This window comes from Bubalus kerabau, chromosome 5, assembly GCF_029407905.1.
Source record: "Bubalus kerabau isolate K-KA32 ecotype Philippines breed swamp buffalo chromosome 5, PCC_UOA_SB_1v2, whole genome shotgun sequence".
In the NCBI taxonomy this organism is placed as follows: Eukaryota; Metazoa; Chordata; class Mammalia; order Artiodactyla; family Bovidae; genus Bubalus; species Bubalus kerabau.
In genome coordinates, this window is record NC_073628.1 from 89,232,954 (window position 1) to 89,259,742 (window position 26,789).

General features: G+C 39.9%; 1 protein-coding gene across 1 annotated transcript in view; it reads left to right on the top strand.

Annotated features, from left to right (window-relative positions):
* The window catches only part of PLD5 (phospholipase D family member 5), a 415,356-nt gene that overhangs the window by 176,754 nt on the left and 211,813 nt on the right, over positions 1-26,789 (top strand). Inside the window, exon 2 of the mRNA XM_055582168.1 lies at positions 16,971-17,107. Within this exon, the coding sequence (XP_055438143.1) occupies positions 16,971-17,107 (137 nt within the window). The remainder of the gene's footprint in view (positions 1-16,970; positions 17,108-26,789) is intronic.

Here is a 26,789-nt window from a genome sequence, read left to right on the forward strand (position 1 = left end):
ATGAAAAGATGGATCTGCTAAAAGGTAAATTGAGTAACAGAATAAAAGCAGATGTTTGAGACAGTAAACAGGGCACAAGTAAAGAGTCTCACCTTTGAGCATGGGATGCAGGAGCTTCCCAGGTGGCGCTGGCAGTAAAGAACCTACCTGTCAATGCAGGAGTGGTAAGAGACACAGGTTCGATCCCTGGGTTGGGAAGATCCCCTGGAGGAAGGGATGGCAACCCACTCCAGTATTCGTGCCTGGAGAATCCCATGAACAGGGAAGCCTGGTGGGCTACAGTCCATGGGGTCGCAAAGAGTTAGACCTGACTGACTGAGCAGCCCAGCATGCACATGGGATGCAGAGGGCAGTAGAAAGTGGCTGGGCACATGTATCTCCCTAAACTTACTGTAGGGAGAATAATATAACCACTGAAAAGTAGACCTATCAGAAAAAGAAATAGGAGCTGCAAAAAGTATGAAATATAAGATGTGCTCCTGTTTAATCTAAGACATTGAAAAAATACACACACAAAATTCATAAAAGTAGAAAACAAAGAAAGGAAGGTAGCTGAACTGTCACTCAACTGTGATATTTTTAGCAATGGCTGGTTGTGCTCCCCTTCCCCGACACATACACATGGTTTTTTCTGTACAGTTCTTGGATCTTGGGAACAAGCTGAGATTTATTTGAGAGGGAGATGAAAACAGGTACATTCAGACAGGAATAGGCTGTGCTCATAAAGGATAGGCAATCAAGTGCCCTGGTGGGTTTCAGTGTATTTGGTATAGGCACCATCTGACTAGGTAGGTTATATTTTACCTGAGAACTTCACTCTGTACATGTAAGTGACCTCAGGAACACGGTATACAAAATGCACCCCCCCCCCAAAAAAAAGTGCCTGGTATTCTTACCAGGAGTGGAAGCTTTTTACCCCATATCTCCCACGGCTGGACTAATGGATCTAGCTAGTTATCTCCTCAGCAGGAGAAGCAAAGAGTGCCATCTAAAATCAGCCAGTATTGACTTTCTGGAATGTGGAAGAAAGTTTCTTAAGTGTGGACAACCCAAGAATGAGTCAGGGGCCAAGAGGAAGGCTTTGAACTAGAAAAAATCCTAGGTAGAGAGGAAAAGCTGATAAAGTCCAAACTCAGCAGTTGTTGGTTGTTGGGTTTTTCTTTATAATATACATTACATAAAGTTTACTGTTTTAACCATTTTAAGTGTATGATTCAGTGGAATTAAGTATGTTCACATTGTTGTGCAACCATCAGCACCATCCATCCATATAACACTTCTAATACTGCAAAATAAAACTCTGTTCTTATTAAACAATAGTTCCCCATCCCTCCCTCCCTCTAACCTTTGGCAACCACTGTTCTACTTTCTTTATACTCTAGGTACCTACTATAGGTGGAATTATATGGTATGTATTCTTTTGTATTCAGCTTATTTCACTTAGCATAATGTTTTCAGGGTTCATCCACTGTTGTGACATGTATCAGAATTTCTATCCTTTTTAAGGCTGAATAATATTTCATTGTGTGTGTGTGTGTATATATATATATATATATATATATATCTCCAAAATGAACAGATATAGCTAAAGACACGATTTATTTATCCATTCATCCACTGATTTGGACTGTTTCTACCTTTTGGATGTTGTGAATAATGCAGCTAAGAACATGGATGTGTAAATCTCTGTTGGAGTCCCTGCTTTCCATTCTTTCCATTTAGAAGTGGAATGGCTGGATCATATAGTGTATTCTATTATTTCTGAGGAACTGCTAGATCATTTTCCATAGGGTCATCACCATTTTACATTCTCACCAGCAATGCTCAAGGGTTCCAGTTTACTCCACATCCTCACAAACACTGGTTTTTGTTTTTTTGTTTTTCTTTGTTTATTTTGGATACTAGCCATCCTAATGATTATGAAGTAGTATCTCATTGTGATTTTGATTTGCATTTCCCTAAAGTGATGTTTCAGAGAAGGCAATGGCAACCCACTCCAATGTTCTTGCCTGGAAAATCCCATGGGCGGAGGAGCCTGTTAGGCTGCAGTCCGTGGGGTCGCGAAGAGTCAGACACAACTGAGCGACTTCACTTTCACTTTTCACTTTCATGCATTGGAGAAGGAAATGGCAACCCACTCCAGTGTTCTTGCCTGGAGAATCCCAGGGACGGGGGAGCCTGGTGGGCTGCCATCTATGGGGTCGCACAGAGTCGGACACGACTGAAGCGACTTAGCAGCAGCAGCAGCAAAGTGATGTTTAGCACCATTTGTATATCTTCTTTAGAGAAATGTCTATTCAAGTCCTTTGCCCACTTTTTAATGAAGTTGTTTATTTTGTTGTTGTTGTTGAGTTATTTATCTGTTTATTCATCTACCACTGTTTCCCCAGGATATCAAGCCTCCTATGTGAGGTTGTCCTGGGACTAGGTCAAGTTCCTAATGTAGAATATGAGATTCCGTTGCTTAGAATGAATAACAAGGCAGCCATTCTCAGGTGCTTTTGTGGGGAGAAGCTGTGTTTACTATAAAAAATTAAACTGCTCTGTGAGGCAAGCAGCTATGAAATCCCTGATTTGATGTCCTTGCAGTGCAAGAAACACTACTTAGACCTTTTAGAAAACTATACAGCATAGTTCCTAGGGCTTGGATCCATCACTCCTGACCATTCTCTGCCCAGAAACAGCCCTAAACAAACATCTAGCCTGATTCCACTGCCTGAGGACTCTGAAGATAGGTGTGGGCAGCTCAGGGATCATGACCCAAAGACAGAAGATCAGGAAAGGAGAAGCAGTGTATACATACAAGTTATGTATACAGACTTGTATACATAACAGCTTTGTAAACTCTAAAGCCATATGTAATTGGTGATAGTTATCCCTGTCCATGTATATGGAACCTTGATGAGGAAGTAGAACCCACATCAGCCTTTGTGATAAATGGAGAGATTGATGGAGCATTGCTCCAGGGAAGAAAAGAAAGAACGTGAAAACCATACTTACTCTTTTTCTCTTCCCAGTTCCTTGATCTTTTTTAAAATTAATTCTTATTAAGAGTATAGTTACTTTACAATGTTGTATTAGTTTCTACTGTACAGTGAAATGAATCAGCTCTATTTATACATATGTGCTCAGTTGCTCAGTCGTGGCTGACTCTTTGTGGCCCCATGGACTGTAGCTTGCCAGGCTCCTCTGTCCATGGAAATTTCCAGGCAAGAATACTAGAGGGATTGCCATTTCCTTCTCCAATGTATACATATATCCTCTCTCTCTCTTTTTTTTAAATTTCCTTCCCATTTAGGTCATCACAGAACATTGAGTAGAGGTTCTCTTATGATCTTCTAATAAATTGATTTTGTGGCTTCAGAATTTGTAAGGTGTTTTGTTTTGCTTTTGCGGGAGTGATAAATATGTTGTGGTAGGAAGGCATGAAAGCTTGAAGAGCAATTGCTATGAATGGCTAAACCAAAGGAAGATTTATGTATAGCCTGACAGCAACTCAACTCAGCTTCCTTTCAGCCTGAGACCACATTCTCTTTGCAGAAAGTGATTGTTCCGTGGCTCAAAGTGGTGCTTTGTTTAGATATTGCTACATTCTCCCTGGCTTCACAAAGCAGTGTTCTTATAGATTATCCTGCTAGGTATATGAAAGTAGCTATGCCCGCATGTGTGGCTTGTGATGGACTTTTGTCTGAGTCTTTGAAAAAGAAAGTTGATAAATTAATGGTTCGGGGAGAAGGACAGGTTGGTATATGTAAAAGCAGTAGACAACATTTTTCCTACAGTGCTGTTAATTAAACAAGATTTGAATTCTGTTGAAATCTGTTTATGTACTAAAATATTTACCTCTTCCCTTCTCCCTTCTACTCTTAATGACTTGACTTGTCTATATTACAAAAGTACATTTCTTTATCTATTGCCTCAGGATATTATTATTTGTATTTTTTTCAGGACTCCTTCCTGGTAATCAGGGTGGAAGGAGAGTGAATTCCCACAGAAGCTCCAGAGTGGATTGAGAGTTGGGAGCAGAGGAACAGGAGAAGACTGGGATGTGTGGGGGCAGGGGATTGGAAGTTTTGAAAGAGAGTAACAACAGTGACAGAGATGGAAAGCAGTGAAGAGATAAGGGAGAGAAGGAAGTCCAAAAAGAGAGAGACTAATGAGGGAGACAAAGGGATGGGGAGGGGAGGAGGACAAAAAGAGGCAAAGAGAGTTAGGAAGAAGTAAGAGGGAAAGGGGCCATCTGGATAGGCATTAGTCATGGCAATCCAAGATATGCTTCTGTTCACTAAATGTCTTTGCATGTCAATAAGAACCATGAACTTCCAGATATTCAAGCTGCTTTTAGAAAAGGCAGAGGAACAAGAGATCAAATTGCCAATATCCACTGGATCATCAAAAAAGCAAGAGAGTTCCAGAAAAACATCTATTTCTGCTTTATTGACTATGCCAAAGCCTTTGACTGTGTGGATCACAATAAACTGGAAAATTCTGAAAGAGATGGGAACACCAGACCACCTGACCTGCCTCTTGAGAAACCTGTATGCAGGTCAGGAAGCAATAGTTAGAACTGGACATGGAACAAGAGACTGGTTCCAAATAGGAAAAGGAGTTCGTCAAGGCTCTATATTGTCGCCCTGCTTATTTAACTTCTATGCAGAGTACATAATCAGAAACGCTGGGCTGGAGGAAGCACAAGCTGGAATCAAGATTGCTGGGAGAAATATCAATCACCTCAGATATGCAGATGACACCACCCTTACGGCAGAAAGTGAAGAAGAACTAAAGAGCCTCTTGATGAAAGTGAAAGAGGAGAGTGAAAAAGTTGGCTTAAAGCTCAACATTCAGAAAACTAAGATATGGCATCTGGTCCCATCACTTCATGGCAAATAGATGGGGAAACAGTGGCTGACTTTATTTTTCTGGGCTCCAAAATCACTGCAGATGGTGACTGCAGCCATGAAATTAAAAGATGCTTACTCCTTGGAAGGAAAGTTATGACCAACCTAGACAGCATATTCAAAAGCAGAGACATTACTTTGCCAACAAAGGTCCATCTAGTCAAGGGTATGGTTTTTCCAGTGGTCATGTATGGATGTGAGAGTTGGAATATGAAGAAAGCTGAGCACTGAAGAATTGATGCTTTTGAACTGTGGTGTTGGAGAAGACTCTTGAGAGTCCCTTGGACTGCAAGGAGATCCAACCAGTCCACCATAAAGGAGTTCAGTCCTGGGTGTTCATTGGATGGACTGATGTTGAAGCTGAAACTCCAATACTTTGGCCACCTGATACGAAGAGTTGACTCATTGGAAAAGACCCTGATGCTGGGAGGGATTGGGGGCAGGAGGAGAAGGGGACGACAGAGGGTGAGACGGTTGGATGGCATCACCGACAATGGACATAGGTTTGGATGGACTCTGGGAGTTGGTGATGGACAGGGAGGCGTGCTGCGGGTGCATAGGGTTCATGGGGTTCATGGGGTCGCAAAGAGTCAGACAGGACTGAGCAACTGAACTGAACTGAAGAACTTTCAGAAATTAGTGCTGACTCATTAAGTAGGGAGACTGGTAGCTAGACATGTCTTAGCAGAGAAGCATGGTGTTGTTGCCAAAGAGACCCCTGCACTGAGTGGCAAATTAAGATTAGAAGGCTTTAAGTTCCATCCCACTCCAACTCCAAGCTTCCCTAAACACACCCTTTTATAACTGTGGTGGGGGGTGTGTGTGTGTGTATGTGTGTGTTCCTTTTTCAAATAAGAGGAAACTGAACATGGGATGAAAGATAAAATTTACTTTTTTGCTCACTTTACTGTTATATCCAAAGTCAATCCTTGCTTTTCTTTACATTTTAATTAGTTTAAAATAAAGATTGTTGAGTTTTGTCAGCAATGTTTTTTCTTTTGCCTCCAACTGGATAAAATATCAAACTTTACTGTGATCAGGAAGTAATTTATAAAAGAAACATAAAACAGTCTTAACCAACTGACTTTCACTGTAAGTTGAAAGGACTTGGACTTACTTTGATATATTGAAAGATTCAGAGCTTTTTCTCAGCTTGTTAAAAGCAGAGTGTAGAATACACGGCTTTTGAGGAATAAGCCCTCAACTTTTCAAAGACCAGCTGTCAATTTGTTGTTACTTTTTGTTTAACTTTATCTATAATGGAAGTGGGGGCACAGAGAACATGAAAGTATAACATTTTAGCCATTAAATATTGGCTGCTTCTTACGGACTTATATAAAGCAGTCTTGTTCATTCACTAATATTCAAAATACCTTGTTTCTCTTCATGATGAGTATAGAGGAAATCCCTAATTCTGTATTCCAGAAATTAGATGTGCATAGAAGAGAAGGTGGGAGGCAACAGAACTGGCCTGCTCAGATGGACAGGGAGGCCTGGCATGCTGAGGTTCAGGGGTCTCAAAGAGTCGGACACAACTGAGTGACTGAACTGAACTGAACTTATGGAACTCTTCCATGAAATGGATTACAGTCACATCCCTCTCCCCAGCCCCATAGAGGTATAGATCATATTGTATTATACTTCTTTGCCCATCCTCCACAATACAGATCTACAGACTGCAAGTATGTGGTCATTAAGTGCAGAGTTAATTAATTTAGCACTTTTCTGTATATAGGAAGATGCAACTTTGAGGTTGCATATTCAATTCTATGAATGCTGATAAAGATAAGGAAATTTCAGAAGAAAAGTTTTAAGTTATCAGAGGTTGGTTCATGAACTTAAAGGAAGGAAGATATCTCTATAACAGAGGTGCAAGATGAAGCAGCAAGTGCTGATGTAGAAGCTGCAAGAAGTTAGAAGATCTGGCCAAGATAATTAATGAAGGTGGCTATATGAAATGACAGATTTTTTTCTTTTGCCCCCAATTGGATGACATATCAACCTTTACTGTGATTGGGAAAAAATAATTTGTATAAAAAACATGAAGCAGTCTTAACCAACTGACTTCAGAAAAAAATCTCCAATCAGAGTAAGCAGAAAGGACTTGGGCTTACTATGATATATTGAAAGACATATCAGTGTGGACAAAACAACCTTATATTAGAAGAAGATGCCATCTAGGACTTTCATAGTTATAGTGAAAAGGTGAAAGTCACTCAGTTGGGTCTGACTCTTTGCCATCCCATGGACTATACAGTCCATGGAATTCTCCAGGCCAGAATACTGGAGAGAGTAGCCTTTCCCTTCTTCCAGGGATCTTCCCAACCCAGGAATCAAACCCAGGTCTCCTGCATTACAGGTGGATTCTTCACCAGATGAGCCATAAGGGAAGCCCTCCTAGCTATATAGGAAAGTCAATGCCTGACTTCAGAACTTCAAAAGATAGGCTGACTCTCTTGTTAGAGGCAGCCAATGACTTTAAGTTGAAGCCAGTGCTCATTTATCATTTCAAAAATCCTAAGGCCCTTAAGAATTACATTAAATTTACTCTGCCTGTGTTCTATGAACGGAACAACTGAGTCTGGATGATATCAAATCTGTTTACAACATGGTTTACTGAACATTCTAAGTGTACTTTGAGGGTTTCAAGACTTCGTTGAAGGAAGTAACTAGAATTGGAAGTAGAGTCTGAAAGTGTGACTGAATTACTGCAATGGTCAAACTTGAACAGATGTGGAGTTGCTTTTTATGAATGAGCAAAGAAAGTGGTTTCTTGGGATGGAATCCACTCCTGGTGAAGAGGCTGTGAAGACTGTTGAAATGACAACAGAGGATTGAGATTATTACATAAACTTAGTTGATTAAGCCACAGCAGTGCGCAAGAAGATTGACTACAATTCTGAAAGAAGTTCTATGGTGGGTAAAAGATAACATTGCCATTGCATGTTACAGAGAAATCACTCATGAAAGGAAGAATCAATTGATGTGGCAAACTACACTCATGTCTTATTTTAAGAAATTGCTGCAGTCACCCCATTCTCCAGCAACCACCACCCTGATCAGCCAGCAGCCATCAACATCAAGGCAACACCCTCCACCAGCAAAAATACGATGACTCATGGAAAGCTCAGACGATGGTTGGCACTTTTAGTGCCAATAAAGCATTTTAGTGAAGATATGTGCATTGTTTTTTTAGACATAATGCTATTTTACACTTAATAGACTTCACTATGGTGTAAACATAAATTTATAAGTACTGGGAAACTGAAATATTTGTGGCTTATTTTATTATGATATTTGCTGTCCCTGGTGGCTCAGAGGTTAAAGCGTCTGCCTGCAATGCAGGAGACCTGTGTTCGATCCCTGGGCAGGGAAGATCCCCTGGAGAAGGAAATGGCAACCCACTCCAGTATTCTTGCCTGGAGAATCCCATGGATGAAGGAGCCTGGTGGGCTACAGTCCACGGGGTCACAAAGAGTCAGACACGACTGAGCGACTTCACTTTCACTTTATGATGATATTTACTTTATTGCAGTGGTCTGGAACCAAGCCTGCAATATCTCTGAGGTGTGCCTGTATAGTGTCTGTCATTCCAAAGTTCCTTCCAGTTCATTCTATCACCTCTACACTTAGAGCTCTCCTTTATAGCTGTTTGTGTTTTCCAAGGCAATGGCACCCCACTCCAGTGCTCTTGCCTGGAAAATCCCATGGACGGAGGAGCATGGTGGGCTGCAGTCCATGGGGTTGCAAAGAGTTGGACACGACTTAGTGACTTCACTTTCACTTTCACGCATTGGAGAAGGAAATGGCAGCCCACTCCAGTGTTCTTGCCTGAAGAATCCCAGGACAGGGGAGCCTGGTGGGCTGCCATCTATGGGGTTGCACAGAGTCGGACATGACTGAAGTGACTTAGCAGCAGCAGCAGCATGTGTGTCTTGGGGATTCCCAGGTGGCAATAGTGGGAAAGAACCCACTTGTCAAGGCAGGAGAAGTAACAGACATGGGTTCAATCCCTGGGTGAGGAAGATCCCCTGGAATAGGAAATGGCAATGACTCCAGTATTCTTGCCTGGAGAATCCCATGGACAGAGGAGCAGATGGGTTACAGTAGGGTCGCACAGAATTGGACACAATTGAAGTGACTTACCATGTATGTATGCATATCTGTCTTGGGCTTTTATCTCCTTCATCAATCTAATTTACAGTAAATCTTCAAAATTTCTTGTCCATCAAAGGTAACTTTTAGTTGTCAAACACTATTATAGAATTATCATTATCATTATTATATCTGTTCTTCATCTCTAATGATTTAGTATAATATTGGGAGTAGGTTCTTGTGCTCAGTTAACATGTTGACGCAAACTTGAGTTTTTGTTTTCCATCCTGATATTTTGGAAAAGATGCCATCTCCACTACAGTGTTATCCTTTGTGTTAGCTAATTTTGATCTCTTTAATTTTTTTCATGTTCAATTTTACAAATAAAAGTTCTTCTGTTATGGGAATCCATGGGAAAGTGTATAAATAATAAATAAACAGGGTTGTAAAAAACAACAATCACCATTTTGATTTTTTAACCCTTTCCCCTTATTATTTATTCATCAGTTATTCAATAAATGTTTATCGATCATGTCTGCCATGCCATGCATGTAGATTTAGGCAAGATTGTAGAACTCAAAGAGCTCAATTTAGTGAAAAAGACCAAAAGGCAGAAAATTCATGCATGATCAGATAATGAATTTGCATGTCCTTGAAAGGGAAAAAATATAAGCCTTTATGTTACTGTAGAAATAATTTTCATTATTGGTCTGGTAAAAAGAGTGAAAATTTCCTAAAAGAGGGACACCTTAAGTACCACTGGGAGAACTGTATTAGGCATTAAAAAAAAAAAAAAAAAGGCAGACTGTGTAGCTGGTGTTTTATCTTTCAGTTCAAGGTGTGCTCAGATGGATAAGATCTTCTGCAATTGTTGTAAAAATTCTGAAGAAAATTGAGAAATTCTGTTCCCTGTTGAGGTTATGGCCATTGCAGATCCCTCCCTGTGCTCCTTTTGAGTTGGGTAGACATTAAATAAATGTTGCAATATGACTGTAGTGTCTTGATTTTCTAGGCAGTGCATCATTTAACAATAGAAAAAAGTTTTTTTAAGTGTTTGGTTTTTCTATCAGGGTAATAGTAACCTCAGAATGTGTTGGGAAGTTTTTCCCTCTCTTCCATTTTCTGGAAAAATTTTTATGGAATTGATAATGTTTATTTATAAAATCAGTGCAAAGAAATAGAGGAAAACAACAGAATGGGAAAGACTAGAGATCTCTTCAAGAAAATTAGAGATACCAAAGGAACATTTCATGCAAAGATTGGCTCAATAAAGGACAGAAATGGTATGGACCTAACAGAAGCAGAAGATATCAAGAAGAGATGGCAAGAATACACAGAAGAACTCTACAAAAAAGATCTTCATGACCCAGATAATCATGATGGTGTGATCACTGACCTAGAGCCAGACATCCTGGAATGTGAAGTCAAGTGGGCCTTAGGAAGCATCACTACAAACAAAGCTAGTGGAGGTGATGGAATTCCAGTTGAGCTATTTCAAATCCTGAAAGATGATGCTGTGAAAGTGCTGCAGTCAATATGCCACAAATTTGGAAAACTCAGCAGTGGCCACAGGACTGGAAAAGGTCAGTTTCATTCCAATCCCAAAGAAAGGCAATGCCAAAGAATGCTCAAACTACCACACAGTTGCACTCATCTCACACACTAGTAAAGTAATGCTCAAAGTTCTCCAAGCCAGGCTTCAACAGTACGTGAACCATGAATTTCCAGATGTTTGATCTGGATTTAGAAAAGACAGAGGAACCAGAGATCAAATTGCCAAAATCCGTTGGATCATTGAAAAAGCAGAGAGTTCCAGAAAAACATCTATTTCTGCTTTATTGACTATGCCAAAGCCTTTGACTGTGTGGATCACAACAAACTGTGGAAAATTCTGAAAGAGATGGGAATACCAGACCACCTGACCTGCCTCCTGAGAAATCTGTATGCAGGTCAAGAAGCAACAGAACTGGACATGGAACAACAGACTGGTTCCAAATGGGGAAAGGGGTATGTCAAAGCTATATTGTCACCCTGCTTATTTAACTTATATGCAGAATACATCATGCGAAATGCCAGGCTGGATGAAGCACAAGCTGGAATCAAGATTGCCAGGACAAATATCAACAACCTCAGATATGCAGATGATACCACCCCTATGGCAGAAAGCGAAGAAGAACTAAAGAGCCCCCTGATGAAAGTGAAAGAGAGTGAAAAGTTAGCTTAAAACTCAACATTCAGAAAGCTGAGATCATGGCATCCAGTCCCATCACTTCATGGCAAATAGATGTGAAACAATGGCAACAGTGAGAGACTTTATTTTCTTGGGCTCCAAAGTCACTGCAGATAGTGACTGCAGCCATGAAATTAAAAGACAGTTGCTCCCTAGAAGAAAAGATATGACCAACCTAGACAGCATATTAAAAAGCAGAGACATTACTTTGCGGGCAAAGGTCCATCTACTCAAAGCTATGGTTTTTCCAGTAGTCATGTATGGATGTGAGAGTTGGACTATAAAGAAAGCTGAAAGCCGAAGAATTGATGTTTTTGAAGTATGGTGTTGGAGAAGACTCTTAAGAGTCCCCTGGACTGCAAGGAGATCCAACCAGTCCATTCTAAAGGAAATCAGTCCTGAATATTCATTGGAAGGACTGATGCTGAAGCCGAAACTCCATACTTTGGCCACCTGATGAAAAGAACTGACTCACTGGAAAAGGCCCTGATGCTGGTAAAGATTGAAGGCAGGAGGAGAAGGGGACGACAGAGAATGAGATGGTTGGATGGAATCACTGACTCAATGGACATGAGTTTGAGTAAGCTCCAGGGTTGGTGATGGGCAGGGAAGCCTGGCATGCTGCAGTCCATGGGGTCGCAAAGCGTCAGACACAACTGAGCCACTGAACTGAACTGAACTGATTTCTAAAATGATACCACCTAAACTTGGAGTTTCTTCTGTGTGAATGTTTTAAATTTAAAAACTCATTTCCTTTAATTGATATAAGGGTATTAAGTTTACCTGTTTCTTGTTGAGTGAGGTTTAATAATTTTATTTTGCAAAGCTGTCCATTTTATCTACACTGATTAATTTCAACTTATTCATAATATTACCTTCTTTATGGTTCATTTTATGTGACTTTATAGAGCTTTTTTCAATTAGTGTCTTCTTTCTTTTTTCATATATGTATAGCTGAAAATTTATCAATTTTATTGATCTTCCAAAAGAACCAGGCTTTTGTTTCATTGTTAAATCTTCTTGGTATTTTCAATTTTCTCTTTAAATGAATTCTGGTCTGTATCATTTCCATTTCTCCAATTTCATTTTATCTTGCTTTTTTTAAAAAAAATTTCTACATTCTTAAGTTAGAAGTTTAGATTATTTAAGACTTTGTTGCTGTTGTTCAGTTGCTAAATTATGTCCAATTCTGCGACCCCATGAACTGCAGCAGGCCAGATTTCCCTGTCCTTCGCTATCTCCCGAAGTTTGCTCAAACTCATGTCCATTGAGTCGGTGATGCCATGAGTAGGCTTTTCAAATCAGGTGGCCAAAGTATTGGAGCTTCAGCATTAGTCCTTGCAATTAATATTCAGGGTTAATTTCCTTTAAGATTGGTTTCATCTCTTTACTGTCCAAGGGACTCTTAAAGTCTTCTCCAACACCACAGGTCAAAGGCATCAATTTTTCAGCGCTCAGTCTTCTTCATGGTACAACTTTCACATCCATATTTGACCACTAGAAAAATCATAGCTTTGATTATATGGACCTTTGTCAGCAAAGTAATGTCTAGGTTTTTGAATATGCTTTTTTGAATTTTGAATATGCTGTCTAGGTTTTTCATGGCTTTTTTCCAAGGAGCAAACATCTTTTAATTTCATAGGTGCAGTCACTGTCTGTAGTGATTTTGGAGCCCAAGAAAATAAAATCTGCCAGTGTTTTCTCCACCCCTCCCCCCCAATCTGTTTGCCATGAAGTGATGAGACCAGATGCCATGATCTTAGTTTTTTGAATGTTGAGTTTTAAGCCAACTTTTTCACTCTCCTCTTTCACTTTCATCAAAAGGCTCTCTAGTTCCTCTTGGCCTTCTGCCATTAGGGTGATGTCATCTGCATACCTGAGTTTGTTGATATTTATCTCAGCAATCTTGATTCCAGCTTGTGATTCATCCAGTCCAGCATTTCACATGATGTATTTTGCATATAAGTTAAATAAACAGGGTGGCAATATATAGCCTTGACATACTCTTTTCTGAATTTTGAACCAGTTCATTGTTCCATGTCTGGTTCTGACTGTTGCTTCTTGACCTGCATACAGTACCCACTATATAGCTGACATGCTGCTGTCTCTAGGATTCTGAGAAAATATTTAATTATATTATCCTGGGTTAGAGGCTCTTCTGTACTAAATTAATGTGAATATCATTATATTATTTTAAATCTCTAAAAGTTTTTTTGTTTTTTTCTATTTATAATTATAGAGAAATGAATAAAATGGGGGAAATGTTTAATCTTTATTTCTGTCGTAAAATTAGTGGCTTTGAAGGAAAGATTTGCGAGCAAAGGAGAGAATTATTTTTCATGCAGTGAAACACTATACAACAACTTAAAACTGTGCTTTAAAAGAGTATTTAATATAGTAAAACATGATTTTGTACAAAAATCAGGATTAAAACTGTATAAAGAATGCTATAAATATTATCAGATTTCTATATAGGTAGATGTGGTATAGGAAAGAACCAGAAGAAAATGTTGATGAAAGTTATATCTCAGTGGGACCCTGGTGATTTATTTTCTTTTTAATATTAAATAGCTAACAGGAAACATTTTGTGATTATATGAATAATGAGTATCATTAAAATATCAAGAGCAGAAGAAAATTTATTCAAAAAGTTAAAAAAATTATTGTTTAATTTTTTAAACCTTCACAAAGAAAAATAAATTACAAGATTTACATTTGGATTAGTAGGATGTATTTATCATGATCCCTTTAATGTTTGAAAATAAACTACTGTAGGCAGGTGGATTTGAACAATGAACATGTATTAAACAGCATTTAGTAGAGATGACACTTTGATACATCAAAGTATGGCACCTGGACTGGGAGCATCAACATCCCCATGGGAACTTGTTATAAATGCATGTTTGTGGGCCCCACCCCAGACCTAATGAATCAAAAACTCTGGAAGTGGGGCTCATCAGTGAATGTTTTAATAAGCCCTCCAGGTAATTTCAGTTCAGTTCAGTTGCTCAGTCGTGTCTGACTCTTTGCGACCCCATGAATCGCAGCATGCCAGGCCTCCCTGTCCATCACCAACTCCCAGAGTTCACTCAAACTCATGTCCATCAAGTTGGTGATGCCATCCAGCCATCTCATCCTCTGTTGTCCCCTTCTCCTCCTGCCCCCAATCCCTCCCAGCATCAGGGTCTTTTCCAATGAGTCAACTCTTCACATGAGGTGGCCAAAGTACTGGAGTTTCAGCTTTAGCATCATTCCTTCCAAAGAAATCCCAGGGCTGATCTCCTTCAGAATGGACTGGTTGGATCTCCTTGCAGTCCAAGGGACTCTCGAGAGTCTTCTCCAACACCACAGTTCAGAAGCATTAATTCTTCGGTGCTTGGCTTTCTTCACAGTCCAACTCTCGCATCCACACATGACCACTGGAAAAACCATAGCCTTGACTAGACGGACCTTTGTTGGCAAAGTAATGTCTCTGCTTTTCAATATGCAATAGATACATGCTTAAGTTTGAGAAATGCTGCTTTGAATTCTGAGTACTGATCTAGATTAGTTTCTTAATTTTATCCTAGAAAACTTCCAGCTCACATTTCTTTTCTCTCTTTTTGTCTTATTTCTTCCTGTCCTTCTCTGTCTCTGTCTATCTCTCAGCCTTTCTCTAGACCTACTTACATTTTTTGTTGTATGTTTTGGTTTGTTCATATCTTTACCTTGTTTCCCCAAAATATTTGAGGCAGCTTACAGAGATGCATGTTAGTACAATATACTAACAATGGCACTCATTTAGTGCTCTTTATTTTTGGGGCACTGTTCTAAGTACTTACATAAAGCATCTTATTTAATTTAATTTTTAATAACAATTCTATAAGGCAGTTATTATTATGCCCATTTTACAGACAAAGAATCTAAAGCATAAAGACTAAATACTTGCCCAAGGGCATACAGCTATTAAGTGGCAGAATCCAAGCAATCTTTTTCTAAAGTCTGAGCCTTCAACAAGTTTACAGTGCTGCTTCTTAAAAATAAAATTAGTGAAGATTCAAGGATTAATGCCAAGTAAAGGAGCAAGGATGAATGCATAATCTGTTCTGCAGAATTTTGCAGAGTTAATAAGCTTGGCCCATAGATTTGCCTCTAGCTCCCAAACAGTGTGAAAAAGAATGAGCTGCAAGATTTACGGTCACCAAAATGGAAATGAACTGTTTTTGTTTTTTTTTTCAGGAAGGTCACTAAAAGAAATCTCTTGTTGCTCTCCATTTGCATGGTGATTTTCATTTCATTCATTCACTCTGTATTTGTTTATACAATAACCACCTCTTGAGCACCTTCTATTTGTTAGGCTCTTTGCTTATTGCTTGTAGATGGAAGGAATAAAACAACCCATGCCCTAGAGATATCCAGAGCATGTGGTTAAAGATCAATGGTATATCTTACTTGTGTTTTCTCCCACTTTATCCCTGAATGTGCAGTAGAACATAATGACAGGCACGAATGGACTTGGAACAGGTTCTTCTGTGAGATGAGACCTGAGGGAAGGTTAGAAAACACTAGAAAGAAACAACCATTTGAACTGATAGTGCCTGGTCACAGAAACATCATTATTTCCAAACTACATCTTTCTGTGAAATCTGTAACCTGAGGCTGCCCCTGGACAAACTGGACACTGTACTTTAGAAGATTCCATGATTCTTTGGAGACTATCTGGCTGCAGGGATGAAGGGCAAGAGGGTGGTAGGAGGAAACAAAGCCAGCTGGTTTCACCAAAGGTCTGAAATCCATGTGCGTGTGCATGCAGATCTGTGCATATATGTGTCCCATTGCTAAGAGAGTGCTCCTGGCTGCCTGGTCAAAGGTCACTCTTGCTCCTTCTGAAAATACTCCCTAGAAGCTGCAAAAAAATATTTTTAAAAATGGTCCTTTCTCCTCTTCTCCCGATCTCAATTTATCTAATAAAAGGAATGTAGGCAAAATTATTTGTCCCAGTGGTCATGGCTCTTACCTAGTAACATAGCCTTGTTTTCTTTCACCTTTGACCATGAACCCCTGGACATAGGGATAACATTATAATACTTGGGCCTAAAGATAAGGACATGATTTATTTTGACACCTGAAACTTGGACTTGGGTTTCTAAGTGAAAATCATATCAACACTATGAACGTTGGTTAAGATTTTATTCAGCGTTTTGAAATACATGGTGTCGCTTAAAGACCCATGATGCTGGCATCTGATAGATTCAGTTTTTTGGTCAAAGTGCAGAATTCATCCTGACCACAGAGAGCATCTTTCCTGAAGTCATTGCCCATAAAGATCTTAAGAGGAAGATGAGATGGGAAAAGTAAGAGGATACAGAGTTTAAACGCAGTTTGCATGGTGGTGGTAACAGGGAGCTGAGAATAATTACTGAGCCACCTTGTGTTTCATTTTTAATTTGCAGTAATGGGTCTTATAGTCATCTTTTCTGGACTACTTTTGATTAGAAAGAAAAAGAGCAAATTCATTTCGAAGTCTTGATGTAGCACCTGAATTATTTAATAGATTACATATTTAGCAAGGGTTTGAAAGCTATGTTAAGGAATAAGCATAAAGGTCTTAGACATTTCACCCAGAGAGTACTGCTGCTCTGGCAGTAACAAAACGAACTCTTCCCCAAAGGGTTTTGCATGGAACTTTTAAAAAAGCTGTCACAGCTTGAGGTTCCTAAGCCAAAGCTGCTTCACTTACTTTTCTTTATCTTCTTTCTTTCTTGCAGTCCCAGCAGAAGTGCATCGTGATCTTTGCGCTGGTGTGCTGCTTTGCCATTCTCGTTGCATTGATATTTTCAGCTGTGGATATCATGGGAGAGGATGAAGATGGACTGTCAGAAAAAAATTGTCAAAATAAATGTCGGTAAGAGGTAACAAACAGAAATTTAAAAATTCTCTTTTAGGGAGTGGGTGAGAAAATCAGAGGGGGTCCTGGACAGTGAGAGAAAAATATCATAAACACACACGAGCACCTAACTGCCTATTGGGTTAAGCTGAGGCATGAGTCGCTGTCCACTGGTGATTTTACATTTATTTAGACTAAGGGAATAAACATGAGTCATACTTTACTTCACTTTACAGTTTGGGCATATTCTGTACAGAAGTGTGGTTGACAAAATGAAATTTTGCAACAACCTGCATTTCTGGAGACCTCTGTGTATGAGGTTTTGATTTGTTCCATAATAAGCTCAGCAGTAATGAAAGCCTCCATAGACTGAGGACGCCGTGCTAGTTGTTGTTGATCAGAAGTTAAACACACATCTCAGGGAAAATTCCAACTTAAAATTAGGGATCAAATAAATAAGCATATCTATGAGAAGACATGCACCTCCTCAGTCTGTCCCAGTTTAGCACAAAGTTTATTTTTCATCCAGAAATTACAACAGCTTTATTGTTACATATCTGTATTATTTTTTCTTCAAGTACACTACATAACATTTCCCTAGGGTCACTTCTGACTGCAGAGCCAACACAGCATGGTTTTATCCTCATAAATCTCCTCATCCAACTCCTCCCTAGGTGCTACTTTGTTTTTTGAGGTTTGTAGGAGGATGTAAAAAAGTACCAAGATGGGCAAAGAAACAAGAGGTTTATTTTTATGTTTGTGTGCTGCAGAGTCGAAGTGAGGCCATAAAATTACATGGTTATTATGAATTAGTGCTTATAATGAATTTTAAATATTATCTTTTCCCTTTGAAAAGCATTAGTCAAAGTGCCCCTCTTTTCTAGCTTAAAATCAACCACAGCCTAGTAATGTATATGCAAGTTTTTATCCTAGATATTTTGCCTTGAGGGTTGAATGTCCGACAGAAAAAAAATCTGGATAAGACAATAGAAATTTGGGGGTTCTTTTTAACCCATGATACATTATAGTTTAATTACCAGGCAACCGTACTGTATAGAACAAAGGGTACAAGAGAGAAATCAGTATACATTTTAGGTTATTCCTTCATGCTAAATAAGTGTTCCTAAATATACTTACTTCCCAGACTGAATTTTGGAGGAAAATTATATTGGAGTTATCAGGAAAGCAATAGAAAAGCAATAGATCATCATTATCTTCCTCCTGAAAACTCTGTCTGAGTCACTACCTTGTGCTAATCTGTTACATGACACATACAAGCATACTGTGGGCAGGGGGCCAGTGACTCATACTTCTTCACTGGGGTGGCTCAGCCTCTCCCTCTCACCTCACCTGTAATGAAGACTGCTGAGTACTTTAAATGGAAAACTCCAGAATCTAGAAGGCAACTTTGTAAAGGTCAAACTGTAATGACTTCCATAAGACAAAATACCCAGGACCTTTTAACAAACGTTATGAGTTATATGTTTTTTTTACAACAAAAAAGGGGAAACCTTCAAATTATGCCTATTTGCACTTGGAGAAATCTATTATAAAATTTAATCTAATTTTAATTTTCAACTCATGCAACTGGAATTTGACCTGGTTATTTCTTCCATCTTAATCAATATCTAAATCCTGATGACTCAATATTGCTTCTCCCTCCATCTAGAATGTATTCTTCCAATTACCAACCATTTTCCTGCTTTCTTTTCCTTGGGTAGTTGCAATTGTTGCCTTGATCTCTAGGTTGCATGTGCTAAGTTGCTTCAGTCATGTCCGATTCTTTACGACCCTATGGAGTATAGCCCACCAGGCTCCTCTCTCCATGGGATTCTCCAGGCAAGAATACTGGAGTAGGTTGCCATTTCCTTTTCTAGGGGATCTTCCCAACCCAGGTGTCGAACCCCAGCCTCTATATCTCCTGCATTGGCAGGCAGGTTCTTTACCGCTAGTGCCACCTGGGAAGCCCTGCAACTCTTTTCCAGAACTTGCAGCCCCTCCAGATCTTCCTTTCGTCTACAGTCTCTTCTGTGTCTTGCATTTCTTTTCTCCTGCATTCTCAGCCTTGTCACTTTTGTATATCTGCCTAGGTTATATCTGGCTTCCTCCTGTCCTCATCCTGAGAAGCTTCTGCTTTTTCTCCTCTCTCCAGAGCACAGGGTGGAGGCAAGGCAACTGCAATTTCTTAAACCCCAATCCAATCCCAGTTTCCAGTCGGACAGTCCATTCCCCACCATCAATTGTTCTCATTTTAATTTGATGAACTTTTCTTATGTCAGTCACTATCTCCTTATCACTATAGGCAACATTACCATCTAACTTCCAGGACTCCCTCTTTTTGTACCTGGCTAACAGACCTTCTGGGCTGGGATGGTGGCTCAGCAGTAAAGAATCTGCCTGCAGTGCAGGAGATGTGGATTTGATTCCTGGATCAGGAAGATCCCCTGAAGAATAAAATGGCAACCCACTCCAGTATTCTTGCCTGGGAAATCCCATGGACAGAAGAGCCTGTCTGGCTACAGTCCATGGGGTCGCAAAATAGTTGGACATGACCGAGTGACTAAACAACAACAATAGGCCTTCCAACTACCAGTCCCATCTCTTGCCATCATCATTAGTAACTGTAAAAATTTTCAATACCCTAGCTTTACTGTATTTAACCACTTCAAGTCAATAAATTTAGTGTCCACTTTGCCTTGCACCTGCCAGCAAACTACTCCACCTCCCAAGTAGCTTAATGTAGTGAAAGACCATGGACTTTGAAATTTGAAAGATTTGGATTCAAATTTACATTCCACCACTTACTGACTGTGTAAACTTGGGCAAGATATGTAATTTATATTATTCACCTTTTTGCATAGCAACAAAGGACTGAACAAGGAGTTGCAACATAGTTCATGAGACAGTTATGGTGACTGTGGTCAGAAGTGCGGTGGGAAAGCCAGAGGAGGTTTAAGGGAGTGACCTGGCAGAATAGAAAGAGGAAACCTGGCTTTGGATGCCGCTCCACTCCTGATGGGTTATGAAAACTGTTTTAGTTTTATTTCCCTTAAAATGGTAGATTAAACAAAATCTCTCTCACAAGGTTTTATGAGGCTTCAGTAAATTGTATAAATCTACAACCAAGCCACAGGAAACTCATAACAAGCAATATATAAATGTCAGCCCTCTCCCTGTCCCTTCCTAAGCATACAGAATCCCCCTTCTGTAGTCGCAACTAGCTTCCTTCCCACCAGCCCCCCCCACCTTCACACTCATCCTGAATCTACTCTTCATCTTGATTTTAGTAGTCTTTGATTCTGGGGAGGTAAACAAAGAGAGTGAACATATGAGAATGAGTGAAGTAAACATGAGAACAGAGCTATTGATTCAGAGCTTGCTATGGCAAGGCAGTTCACCTCAGTCACTTGTGTTTTAGCAGAGACTCAGAGGCAGGCAGCGGAGGGGGACTGCTTCATCGTGGTGTGCCCTGTTGGCCTAGGGGAGCTGGAGGCAGGCTAGCTAGAAGCAGGCATCCTACATGATGGGTTAGGGGTACGTATTTGTTTTCTCTGGTTGGTTCTAAATTGGAAGTAGGGACAAAAATTAGGGAAGATGGCAGTTATTAATTAAGTTATGGCTAGCTTGATTTCAGAAGTTAATGTTTAATTTCCTGGATTATTATTAGAGATAGCAATCCTTTTTCCTACAAGTCTGACTTAGAGCAGGCTGACTTCCTGGGCTGGTTATTGTAGATAAGAAGTTGGTTTCCTGGGCGGGTTGTTGCAGGTTATGAGGTCAGAGTTCCACCATATATATAGACTGGCCATTACTGATTTGCATATTCAATCTCCCATTTCCCTAAACCTTCCCTTATACTACCAGCCCCTTCTGGTTTCGTTTTGTTTTTATCCATTTCTTAGACCATGACCAGTGTGTCTTGGATACTTACTGTAGCATCCTGTACTCGCCTCCTTGGATCTTGTGCCTCAACCATGCTGCCAGTTCTTAAACTGGTGGACTCCTAGTCCCGCCCATCCTATTCTCAGGGCATCCTCAGCCATTGCTCACCCCTGCCACCTGCTTGCAGAGAGAGTGAGTTCCTTGTTCTTCAGTCCTAGGCTCCTCGAAGCAGGGATGCCCCAGGTAAAAGAAGTAACATTGTTTGGAGATGCACCCACTGAGTACGCTAGTGCTGATATAGACTAGGGGGGAAAACCGCCAATCTGCAGAAGCCCTAGCATACCAGTCTCAACTTAGCCCTTCTCTACAAAGTTCTAGTCCTCCTCTCATGACCTTTTCCTGTCATTAACCTTTCCAGCCTCAAGGTGGTGCTGAGGAAGTCACATGATGCTCAGCTTCCAGTTACCCTTTACTCACTCACATGGTTTTCTTTTTATGTTCTTCTCCTTATAAGGGCTCAGAGGGTAAAGAATCTGCCTGCAATGTGGGAGACCAGGGTTCAATTCTTGGTCAGGAAGATCCCTGGAGAATGGAATGGCAACCCACTCCAGTATTCTTGTCTGGAGAATCCCATGGACAGAGGAGCCTGGCAGGCTATAGTCCGTGGAGTCGCAAAGAGTCGGACGCGACTGAGCGACTAACACTTTCACTCGAAAAGTTTTCTTTTTATGTTCTTCTCCTTATGGTGTCATTATCCTAAAGAGTGCTGCTTGCTCAGTGCAACCTTTGCTGAGATCTCATTACCTTTGTAATTAAGCTCCCTCTGTGTTTGTAGCTCTCCTCACTCCTGAAAGTTGAAAGAATACAAGACATCCTACAATCTGTCAGCAGCTTCTCACTGTTTTGACATCCCCTTTCCAAGGTCTCTTCATCCAGTGTACTCTTTTCTAAATATATTACTTTAATTCATTTTATCTCTACTAGCTAGCCTAGATACCTTTCTGTCCTCTGAAAGATTCCCGCTCTGAGTCATACTGCCCACTCAACATGTCTTTGTTGAGTTTTTATATGTCTCTCTAAAACATGTATCTCCCAATAAATATTATGCAATTTGTGATTTATTATTTCCTGATTTATTTTATTTCTCTTCTTTTTATTACTTCAGTTCAGTTCAGTTCAGTCGCTCAGTTGTGTCCGACTCTTTGCGACCCCGTGATTAACAGCACGCCAGGTCTCCCTGTCCATCACCAACTCCCAGAGTTCACTCAGACTCATGTCCATCGAGTCAGTGATGCCATCCAGCCATCTCATCCTCTGTCGTCCCCTTCTCCTCCTGCCCCCAATCCCTCCCAACATCAGAGTCTTTTCCAATGAGTCAACTCTTCACATGAGGTGGCCAAAGTACTGGAGTTTCAGCTTTAGCATCATTCCTTCCAAAGAGATCCCAGGGCTGATCTCCTTCAGAATGGACTGGTTGGATCTCCTTGCAGTCCAAGGGACTCTCAAGAGTCTTCTCCAACACCACAGTTCAAAAGTATCAATTCTTCGGCTCTCAGCCTTCTTCACTGTCCAACTCTCACACCCATACATGACCACTGGGAAAAACCATACCCTTGACTAGACGGACCTTTGTTGGCAAAGTAATGTCTCTGCTTTTGAATATGCTATCTAGGTTGGTCATAACTTTCCTTCCAAGGAGTAAGCATCTTTTAATTTCATGGCTGCAGTCACCATCTGCAGTGATTTTGGAGCCCCCAAAAATAAAGTCTGACACTGTTTCCACTGTTTCCCCATCTATTTCCCATGAAGTGATGGGACCGGATGCCATGATCTTCGTTTTCTGAATGTTGAGCTTTAAGCCAACTTTTTCACTCTCCACTTTCACTTTCATCAAGAGGCTTTTGAGTTCCTCTTCACTTTCTGCCATAAGGGTGGTGTCATCTGCATATCTGAGGTTATTGATATTCCTCCTGGCAATCTTGATTCCAGCTTGTGTTTCTTTTATTACTTAGCTTCTGTAATACTGTTCTAATAGTAGAATAATGATACCCTCGATTATAGTTTTCCATAAGAGTCAATAAAATAACTGCTCTAAATATATCTTCCAAAGTGTATTTCAACCAACCTCAGTTTTTATGCTCAGAAACAAGGTCTTTTGACCTCGGTAAATGACTTTGACCTATTTCTCTGTGTCTTTGTACTGAATTTATGTGTACTTTCCATCATTTTCCTGTGTGTTTTTAGTTGCTGATTCAGTCCCTAGTAATATAAACTTCCACGTCACTTGATCACCTGAGAGGGTGAAAGGCAGATTTTCTAGTTTTACCAAGAAATTATATTTCAGTAGGCTCTGGGGCATTACTGAGAGTCAAGAATGACTTAAACGGCCAGTTGAGATTGTATACATCCTGTGTTTGGGCTAATTTGTGGTTCACTAGTGGCCCTAATTATTTTACACCATTCCTGCAAGATATAACTGTGCACTATGATGTTTCCCACATGTCACATCCCCAGGGACCAGAGATGCTGGAACTTACCTCTCACTTCTGCTCACATGCAGAACACCTGCTCACCTGTGGAACTCACCCATTCGGATGAGAGACCTCTATTTTTCATTTTGCTGTTATATCTCTCTCCCCTGGACGAATCCTACATCAGTTGTTTTGGATTGTAACTGCCCCACTAGAGACATCATTAGACACTTACTAGAAGAAGGACTTTTCTTTACCACACCTCGTGGATAAATTCACACAGAATCACTTTTCACCTTGTTCCTTTTCCATCTCAAGCCCAATTCCCATAAACTATAGTAATGTAAACTCTTAATAAACAAGCTAAATAAACATAAATTTCTAGGTGGGCTATTGTTGACTTCTAAACATATTGATGGATGTTTGCTGTCATTTCTATCCAGGTAATTATTAATTATGTCAACCCCTGCTCCTGGGCCTCCTCACACTTGCCTCTCATCCTTGTGAATCAGTCATGGGTCTGGGTGACTACTAGCCTGGCTGGGCTCACTCACAAATCTGCATATCCATTTTAGCTTGTGCCCATTTGGTCTGAAACATAAAGGGAATGGGAATGGACCAACTCAGTCTCTCTCTCTCTCTCTCTCTCTCTCTCTCTTTCTATATATATATATGTGTGTGTGTGTGTGTGTGTGTGTGTGTGTGTATATATTCACACATATAATCCCCACTATTCCTGAACCCAGTAATTTGCTTTTACCATAAAGTGAATGGACTTGGGTCTGTATAAAATGGGACCCATGTAATATTTTAGGCTGGGTAATTAATGTATAAGTTACTATGTATATGTTCAGTTGCTCAGTAATGTCCAACTCTTTGCAACCATATGGACTATAGCCCACAAGGCTCATCTGTCCATGGGATTTTCCTTGGCACAAATACTGGAGCGGGTTGCTATTTCCTACTCCAGGAGATCTTCCTGACCAAGGGATCAAACCTGCATCTCCTGCATTGCAGGTGGATTCTTTACCACTGAGCCACCAGGGGAGTAGGGTAAGTTATAATAATTGTTCTCTAATAAAGGGTGGCCTAGACCACCAAGGTTTGGCTACAGAAAGTATAGTAAGGGCAGACTCACTTTAATAGGGCACCTCCACCACCAAACACACACACACACTTTATATACATTGTATAAATTTTACAATTTCTCTGTTAGAAAGCTGGCTTCCCTATTTTATGTTTTTCGTATCTTAATTTTCTGAATTTCTTTCTCTGATCCATTATTTACTTACTTTAAAATAATATACTATATTCATGAAAGTGCAAAAATGTTAGTTGCTCAGTCACGTCTGACTCTTTGCAACCCCATGGACTATATAGCCTGCCAGGCTCCTCTGTCCATGGGATTCTCCAGGCAAGAATACTGGAGTGGGTTACCATTTCTTTCTCCAGGGGAATTTTCCCAACCCAAGGGTCGAACCTGGGTCTCCTGCATTGCAGGCAGATTCTTTACCATCTGAGCCACTGAGGTATCTATATATTAATAACCCAGTTGCATCTCCAAAATAGGACATATATACTGTGTATCATCAATATATAACATTTCTAGAAGATAGTCTTGAGAGACCTCTTTGTGCATTGACAATCACCTCCTAGTAGTTTGTACTTTCTCTTTGTTATCATGACCTTAGAGCTATTTTAACAGATACAACTTGCTCCAATAGACTATAATCATTGTTTTCACTTTTAACGCCCTTTTTATTCTTGGCTAGTAGGAGCTATCTTTTGTACATTTGGACATTGTTCTAGATATCTCTGAGAGAAGCCTTGCCTCCTGGAAGCTACAAGCTGTTCCAGCCCCGTTTTGAATTTTCTGATTCTGAGACCTGGTGTTTGTCTCCTGTCTAATGAATCCTGGTTCCTTTCGTGGAGCATTCTATTAAATATCAAAACTTTAAGTTCTAAGAGTGTCATTAAATTATCCCCCAAGGATATTGGTGATGAGGATATAAGGACACCAGAGAAGAGGCTTTTAAAATTGCTTTTGTGACCGAGCAGCATTCCTTCATCATTTTTCCTTTCATTCCTTTCATATTATAGAAATAAGAACATGGACTATAGGGGCCAAATTCCCTGTGTTTGAATTTGGCTGTACCACTTAGGAGAATTGCAATTTGGGGCAAATTTCTCAATTTTATTATCACACTTTTTTTCATCTCTATCATGAAGACAATTATGATGTCCTATTTGAAAGGTTTCTGTAAAGACTAAGTATGTTAATGCAAGTACCTTTCAAACAATAACATTTGTCATGATAAATGCACAGTAAGTGTTGACTCTTCCTTTTATTAAGGGGCATAAGTTCATTATAAATATTTGCAGTCCCCTTTTACATTCCATTTAACTTTGCTCCAAAATGAGAGTTTTTTCATCCATTTTTTTAATCCTTTTCTTAAGCTACAAATTTTTCCTCTATTTAGATTAACTTTGATCTACCATGGTTTATATTGACAAACCCAACCGTGTTTTTAAATTAGTGTTGCTCCCGAATTTAGAAGACTCGTTTTTTTACTTCATATTTGACATCTGCGTGCTTTTCTGTCTAAAGAAAAAGAGAAACATTAATCTACACCCCCCACCCCCAAAGAACAGGAAAGAATATAAAAGCCTAGAGCACCTGGTACTACAAATAGATTTCTAATGTACTAAACAACACCGACGTGATGAACGTGAGTCTGAGTGAACTCGGGGAGTTGGTGATGGACAGGGAGGCCTGGCTTGCTGCAATTCATGGGGTTGCAGAGAGTCGGACACGACTGAGCGACTGAACTGAACTGAAACCAACAATCATGATGAAAGGTGGACTAAGGCAAAAACTGGCTCTAGAGCTTTTGTTCTACATTTTCTCCTAGTTTCTCCATTTTAGCTCACAATGAACCTGTTTCCCTTATAAATTTCTTAATGTATTTTTCCTTTTATAATGCCAGTATCAAAAGTGAGCCATTTTACCTATTTCTTTTTTTAATTGAAGTATAGTGGTGCTTAGAGGTAAGAGAACATGCCTGCAATGCAGGAGACTCGGGTTCGATCTCTGGGTTAGGAAGATCTCCTGGAGATGAAACTGGCAAGCCACTCTAGTATTCTTGCCTGGGAAACCCACGGACAGAGGAGCCTGGAGGGCTACAGACTATAGGGTCACAAGGAATCAGGCATGACTTAGCAACTAAACAAGACAGTTGATTTACAAAGCTGATTTATAATACTATATTCATTTTGAGTGTGTGATGATTCAATGATTGAGTATATGATGATTCAATTCAATATTATTGAATCAAAATAATGATTCA